We start from the raw sequence: 8,099 nt of genomic DNA, 5'->3' as shown, positions 1-8,099 counted from the left end.
GTCTTAAAAAAATTTCAACAGCATCTTTCAGCAAAATCTCTAAGTAAATGTGTGTTTGTAGATTTGGGATGCTGTAGCTTTCATATAAATACAGATATGTATAATATATGTGGTCAATGATTTCTTGAAGGTCTCTTCCAACATTAATGTTTTTCTCATCTGTGATAATGGAAATTGATGGGCCTTGCATCCAGGGCAAACAGTCCTGCATGAAGATATCCCCTTTCTTAAATGGAAATCCCCAAAACCTACAATTTGCTTTGTTTTCCAGGCGAAGGGGAATGAAAGGATCTCTTTTCAGCCATTAGGCTTGTTTGTAGATTTGAGCATTCTGTGATGTGTGTATCCCTGGAGAAGGTACAAGTTGGTCAGACATCTGAGAAGCCTCATTCTTCCCCTGTTATGTACATCCATCCAAGGCAATTACTAGTGTAAGGATGAAGTCCTTAATCAGCAAGATATCTGACGCTTAATCAGGCCTTTCATTTTCACCACACTTTTTTACCCAATGGGCCTAACTGGCAGGGTATCAGTAGTTTCAAGTCTCTCCTGCTGATCAGTCTAAGCTGTCACACATGGGTGCAGCTGGCCAGCTCAGGACCTACTGTTGGTCTCTGCTTTGGCAGCACAACTCCTCTTTATCTGTGGAGCAAGTTTTGATGCAACCCTGAGAAGAGCCTGTGCTCATAGAAGTTCTCCCTTCAGTCTCTGGTAGGGTGTTATAAAGAGGATGGATTCCCATCCTCATCACTGCCCTGCTTAAATTAAGCTAAAATTAAGCTCAAATTAATGAGAAACTAATCATGCTGGGTTTTCAACACTGATCAGAAATGGAAAACCCTGGCAGGAGAAGTTCTTGTAAAATACCTTTGGAGTGTTGGCTCATTTCTACTTTCAAGAATAAATCGTGTTGATTTTTACAGGAGATTTCAAGGCTGCTCTCTAGTGGCTGCAACTGTCATGACGCTTTTTGAAGGACCAGCTAGGGTTTTCATTTGTTTTATCAACAAGTTTCCTAGAAATCAGCATGATCCTTCTGATTATTTCACTTATTTTTAGGGGGTTTGCAATGGGTATTTTTCTCTTTTCATGGTATTTTTTTACATTCATTGAAGTGTCTTATTTCAAAGAGTTGATGGAAAAGGAAACATGATTTTCGTTCAGCATTTCTTTCTCCTGTCACAGCTGAGAACCCCCATGACCTGCCACTGTCATCCTCATTCTTCCCAGAAGGACATGGTGGGTGGTTCACCCTAAGTCAGCACCTGGTGATGAGAAAGGCAGGCTGTCCTTCCCAAAGAAGTATGGGTTGTCCACCCGTGAGTCCTTCTGCAGCTTACAGGCTTGTCCTGGAGTGCCTTTTACCTGCCTTTGGGGTCACTGTGCTCAAAACAGTGACCTTCCATGGGATGCAATGGACTCAGCCAGAGAGCAAAACGAGTTCTCTTTGGCTTTCCTTCAACCCGGAGGGAACTCAAAGGCACTATCTGAACCAAGAGTTTATAGGACAGAGACCTGATCCTCCTCTGCCACAGGAGCACTCTTTGCAACCTGCAGGAAACTGCTGCAGGGAAGAGCAGCACTGAGGATCGACCCAAAGCCTTTCTTGCTTACAAAGCAGATAAAAAGCACTGGAAAAAGAGAAGGTAGCTGTGTTTAACAAGATGCCTTCTTTGGATGTCTCGTGCATGGTCCCTGTGTTGCACTGGCTGAGCAAGAAAAAAATCGTCTTGTGGTTTTCCAGAATCTTACAAACATTTCCAAATCACAGAAATGTATCCTGTAGGAGGAAACAGGTATTTCAAGCAGGTACTTTTGTAAACGGTGGTTTTGTAAAAAGATTTTGTAGCGATTTTTTTGTAGTGGGTTACAGGAAGAGGGAGAATTTTTTTTAAAGTCTATGACCATCCTGATTTACCAGATTGTTTCACAGACTTCATTCCAAACTGTTTCCTCATTCAAAATCTGCTGGAAATGCTTCTCCAGCTGTCATCTTTGGTAAACAATTTGTGAGTCCTCAGCTTAGAAGGGGTCATTCTTTTTCATGTCATTGCAGGGAAGATAGAGAAGATCAAGCCTCCTCCATCCCCCACCGCAGAAGGCCCTGCCTCACAGTTGGACCCTCCACCCGAGGAGTCTGCAGGAGCCCAGCGACCCAAGAACCTGATGCAGACCCTGATGGAGGATTATGAAACACACAAAACCAAGAGACGAGAAAGGATGGATGACAGTGCGGTAAGCGCAGTTCTCCTTCTCCCTTTATGCTCTGTGATAGAAACCATGACTTGCAAGAACCAACAGACACTGAAAAAGGTCATTTCACCTGAATCTGATCAGATCACCTTGCAAAGTGGGTAAGGATTTTAACACATTGCAAGGGGCAGGTGTTCAAAACAGCAGGATGCAGGCCAGTGAAGAGGAAGTGTGTCACTGCAAATATTAAAGGCAACTCATATTACGTTTAATTTTCGGTAATTATGTTAACTAATAATAAGAGCAGTGTGTAGCTGCCCTGTAATTGGCAGATTCTGTTAATTCACACATCACCAGGACCCTCCAATGGTTTATTTCAGTGGTGTATTGAAATTTGTGGATCAAGCATGTATTCACACCTATGTTTGTAGACTGCCCCCCCCCACCCCCAAAATCCAATCCAAGTGTGCTCAGTCTTCACTGTAAGTTGATAATTTCCCCAGAAACCAGCAGTTGTGGAACTAGACTGGGAGTTAACTTGGATCCTTCAACAGCTGGCGTGTTGTTGCTGGATTTGTTGTCTTTCTTCCACACAAGCAGTAGTAGAGTTCATCTGAATTAAGGTGTTTCTGAATTAAGGTAGTCTTTATTAGAGACACCAATAAGAAGAGCTACAGATTTTTTAACTGAAGTATCAAAATTCGGGAAAATCTCTTTTTCCTAAGAGAGCATGAGCTGTTTCTTATTCAGAGTCATTATTACTGTGCAATGAGTGCAGAAGATAGTAAGATACAAGTTCAGTGTCAGAGTCAGTGTTTGCTGAAGCAGCCAAAGTCCTCCAGACATTTCCCAAAGATGTCTGAACAATGACCCTACTGCCAAGGACACTCCAACAAACTGCTTTCTAGTAATGTTCACTAAAGGCGGGTTCTTATTAGATGTAAGTGAAGTTTTGTAACACAAGTACTGCACTAGTGTGGCAGCTTTTAGTTGCTTGCGGATATTGCACAGTTACAAAAGGCAGTAAAAATCAGAAGGAATGCAATATGGAGGGGTCCTGTTGCACTCCTGTTGGCTAACTAAAAATGCAGATAGATTTGTTTCCAGTGCACACCCAAATTTCTGGTCCCTTATTCTACTGAGGCCACTGAAGAACAAGGTTCCATTATCCATCAGACTTCTACAGCAAATAGAAAACCAGCTTGTGCACAGGAGCATGTCTTGTTCTGGCAGTGGCATCTTGGGGCAACATCTTAGGAAGGAGCCACTCTGGTTTCTCTCCCTCCCCAAAGCACCCAGTGAAACAGAGTGGTCCCACCTGCTCTGGTGGGTGCTGTTTCCTGGCATCTCCCCAGAGCATCTGCCCCTGAAGGTGCTCAGAGGCTTGCAGGGCAGCAGTCATGACCTTTACAGAAGCTGAAAGGAACATTAAAAAGAGTTGGGTATAAAACGCCCTCTGTGCAAACCAGCCCTGGAGTCTCACACTGAGACCATTGGCCTGGTGGCTGCAAACTTCAGAGCAGCTGCTCTGCTGATGGGATGGCACTCAGCTTGTACTCACCCTGTGCTCTTCCTCTGCCCTGGTGAAGAGTGAAGGTGACCTGCCCAGCCTGTGAAGTGGTAGCTTGTGGCTGGAATCTTAGGTGCTGCTCATTTATTTACCTGAGCACAGTTCCTCAAGTGCTTGCAGAGCTGCACACATGCTCCTGGAAGGTGGACTGGCCACAGTTGCCTGGTCTCTGCTACAGTTTGAAGTGATGTCCTGTCCAGAGTGCTGGTCAGTGGTCTGGGCAGTATCTGACCACAGAGGTGTGCTCTGGGTGCCATCTCAGCTCTCCCCTGCTGCTAAAGCTGCCCGGCCACTGACAACCCAAAGATGCACTGCCAGAGCATTGGTGCCACTGAGACAACCTGTGGGATAGATCCTTTTCTGGCATGAATTGTCAAGACTTGTGTGAATTTGAAAAGTCCCAGTGCATACCAGTGTCCCACAGTGTTGAGGTTCGTGGTCATTCTCCTCTTCTATAAGCCCACTGCGTAAAGCCAAACAAGACTTTTTTTGCTGCTGCCCACCCAAAATCCTATTAGATGTCTGTGTCCTGCAGAGCCCAGAGAGAACTTTCTGAGATCAGTGGGAGTGTTTTGTTTCTTTTCCCTGGCTTTTTCCACTCTCCGTTGGTAAACAACTCTGCCATTGCCTTTGCCTGTCAATGGCATAATTTTAATAAGAAGTGATGCACTTGTACCACTGTCAGTTTGAGTGAATATTTTATAGTCCAGGCTAAGCACCTATTTATTTAAAAACCAAATAGCTTTAATTCGTCAGCAGAGAGCATTTGAGCAGTGTTCTCAGGAAAAAGTGTTTCTGTAACTAAAGAAACAAAATAGCCAATCACTGCACTATTTTTAAAAATACATTAAATACAGCAGGAGAAGGAGCATAACTGACAACCAGACAGGCAGCTGCTCCTTGGAGTATTATGTCCTGAGAGCTGAATGTGGCTCAGCATTGCCCTAAGTGAGTGAGGAGAACTAGGGACTTCCTCAAGTACTGGAAGCAGTCAGGGTGCCTGGCACAGCAGCCATGGTCTCCTGAATGGAGAGATTTGTGGAAAGGTTTCATGTCCATGGGAGCTCCCTTTCATGCTGAGCACACCAGTAGTACTGATGTACAGAGATCCACTTTCACCCTGTGTAAGACACAACAAAAGACAGGAGGGTGGTTTTTGTAGGGCATTCACCCTCTGTAGTCTCTCCTTTGGGCATCACCACCTTCTGTTTCATGTCTGGCTTCAGTGGCTTTAGTGGCTACAACGTGGCCTCTGTCGTCAAGGCTTGTGGGTTATGCCTTTCAGAAAGAGAGGGCAAATCAAGCACATCTTGGAAGAGCTGTGCTGCTCAGGAAGAGGGGCAGTTTCTTCCAGAGGATGTGTTGCAGTACAGGTTTCAGCAGATGAGTGAAAGAGAAAAAGCAGCAGCAAGGAAATGGGTCAAGCACTGATGGTAAACAAGACTGAGACTGGCCAAGCAACATCATTAAAATAACACCAAACTGGCTAATTTTTACTTTTTCTTTTTTATGACACTAAGTTGCTTGAAGTTTTATACTGTGGAATGTGCCAGTTCTTGGAATTTCTGTAGTTTGTTCTTGTTTCCTAGTTATAACATGCTTGTTCAATGTACTAATGCTGGTCTTTTCCCTTTCTACCAGTACACCTGTAAATTACTGTCTAGCAAGGTTACTTCTGAGGTACTTTTCAAGTGCTTGTTTATTTTTGCTTCTTCTTGCATGGTGGTTCCAAGTGCATGTTGCTGCAGTTGTCATTTTCATAGTGTGTGCCGGTGACATTTCATATAAAAAAATATATGTGTGTGTGTGTGTGTGATACTTGGTTATATATCTCTCATCAGCAAATATTTCTGTGGCTGGTTTTCTAACCCTTGGATTCTAGTTACAATTTCTGGCATGGGAGGGGCTGTAATTAAAGGGATGGGAGCTGTTGCCTGGGACTAGAGCATTCCTGAGGTGAGAAATGAGAACTCCCCCTTAATCCCTCTTACTATTTAGCTGGCAAAGCTACACATGGGATCCAAGTGTCTTCAGATGCTGCATGGCTTTCCTTTGTCATTGATTACAATGTATTTAATACTATCAAAACCTCTAGTATTTTATATAAAAAAAACTGCACACCATCCTTTGATCTGTGGAAGAGTCAGATCCAAGTGCATGGCCTCAGTCTGTTTCATATTGTGAACCTTTCCTTGTCCTTGTCTGTTGTGATGTGATGACTGATCACAGTCCCACAACTTAGCATCAGTGTTTGTCTCAGGGTGGAATAAACCCAAATCTGCCAAATAAAGGGTATTTACAGTGATATTCAGTATTTAAGCAAAGTAGTAATTCGCACAGTCCTTATACCTCCAAAGCTGGACTTCACCAAAGTAAGTAATTTTTAGAGCAGGTAGTTGATACTAACTACAATGTTTGTTTCTGCAATGTTTGTTAATGAGGTGCTTGGTAATATGTGTATTTCAAATGCCTATAATTTTCTTTATAGATTGTGGTAATGACTGATACTCATTTGTCCAACATCAGCACTTTTTTATAAACCTGAATCTTCCATTTCTTTTTCTATTCCATAATATATTTGACCACATCAGCTACCTCAAGACAAGTACGTGAACATTTTCTGACCTGGAGAGTAAAGCAAAGACAAGCCATTTCCTATTCATTAAATAATTGAGAATAGGTTTTATCACACTGATACAAGCCAGTGACTGATCTTTGTGTATTTATAGATAGTTAAATCAGTATCAGAGCAGTGTGCTTTCAGAGTCTGGGTTTTAAACAGAGGTTGTGCCTTTTCTCCTCCATAATATATGCACAATATATTGTGTCTAAGTCAAGATTTGTGAGCAGCAGGTAGTGATCAGAGTGTTCAATGTTGTGTGAGAGGCAGAAGTTCAAGTGTAGTTTTTACAGGCCCAGGCCATTGTCTTCTGCCGGGAAGAGTTTTGTGTCCATCTTGTGTTATAGTAATGATACAGAGTAAGGAGCTGAAAAAGAGTATGTATGAATGGGAAAGGGGCTAGAAATAAAAAATACTGTAGGACACAGCAACTCCTCATGCAGGTGAAAGTATGTTCTCTGGCTATTCCCCAGCATCCATCCTCAAACTGAAGAAACCATGTGATTCTCACTGGAAATCTTCAGCTGAAGCTAGGCAGAGCAACAGCAAGACTCAAGGCACAGCTGACCTGTGTCTCCTGTTCACTAGAGCCTTCCAAAATGCACTCTGGTGCAGGCAGGTGGCTCAGTTTTAATCATTGTAGCTGTGCCAGCTGTGCTTGCCCTGGCTTGGGAGCAGGGGCATCCACATAGTCATCCTGACAGCTCCACTCTGGAAAGCAGAACATAGCCCCCCAGCAGGGCACAGTAAGTGCTGAAGTTCAGCTACCACAGCAGCTACATCCTGCTTCATTAGGGTGATGTGTTGCATCTCCCCCAGATTCCTGCAGCCTGTAATAGCAGCACACCCCACTGCTGTTTAAAGAGACCTAAGTGCATGCCCTTGTATAGGATATATTTATCCTCAAAACCCTCTGTTTTTGACCTTACAGCTATACATACATTCAAATGTACAGGACACTAGCTTGAGTTTCCATAATACCAATCACGCTGTAGCAGATAACTGCAGTAAGGTGATTTATGCAACATTAAAGGCTACTGCTGAAAATTTTTGTGTTACTAAACAAAAGATGAACTAGATTTGATGATACTAGATTTAATGGCATGGGGGCACACAGTTCTTGTGTTAATACTGAGAAGCAGCAATTTAATACTGGCACTGTCTTGTTTCAAGTAAAGAAATTTTAGTCTCAGATACCCAGCTCCTCACTGTGTTTACTAGCAGTCGGGTATTCAGTAAACAGCATTAAGTGGGTACAGTAAAGAAAGTACCTTCATGCAGAAGAAATAGATGTTCTCTCGGTAGTTCCAGCATTTAAAGCATTTCGTTTATCATTCCTGAGCAGGAACACTCACATCTGCAGAAGCAGGCAGCCTCTTGCCTGCATTTGTGCTTCCATTTCTTTATGTACTGTGCTCCATGAATGTGTTTTCTGCAGCAACTTTACCACATAGTACTCACAGATTTTAGACATGCAGACTTTTGCATTTTCTGTTTTCTTTTCTTCTTTTAGTTCTTCCAGATTCAGATGGAAAGAATCAGTTAAATATTAAACCTCAGAAAAACTGTTTCGCTTCCACATCAGTTTTGCTACTACTGTTCAACAAAAATTGTCATGTACTCTATAGCAGTCAGTTTTATGTTTACTCAAAAATAACACCACTATTTCAGTGGTTGTGATAAATATTACTTGGGCTAAAGAATATATATATATAT

The 8,099-nt window shown here is 42.7% G+C and overlaps 1 protein-coding gene across 1 annotated transcript in view; it reads left to right on the top strand.

The window, feature by feature from the left end:
• The window catches only part of LOC102040113 (A-kinase anchor protein 2), a 19,048-nt gene that overhangs the window by 6,928 nt on the left and 4,021 nt on the right, over nucleotides 1–8,099 (top strand). Inside the window, exon 2 of the mRNA XM_031060549.1 lies at nucleotides 2,057–2,235. Coding sequence (XP_030916409.1) covers nucleotides 2,057–2,235 — 179 coding nt within the window. The remainder of the gene's footprint in view (nucleotides 1–2,056; nucleotides 2,236–8,099) is intronic.

The sequence above is a fragment of the Geospiza fortis genome, unplaced genomic scaffold, assembly GCF_000277835.1.
Source record: "Geospiza fortis unplaced genomic scaffold, GeoFor_1.0 scaffold203, whole genome shotgun sequence".
Taxonomy (NCBI): domain Eukaryota; kingdom Metazoa; phylum Chordata; class Aves; order Passeriformes; family Thraupidae; genus Geospiza; species Geospiza fortis.
This window is presented reverse-complemented; position numbering and strand designations above follow the sequence as displayed.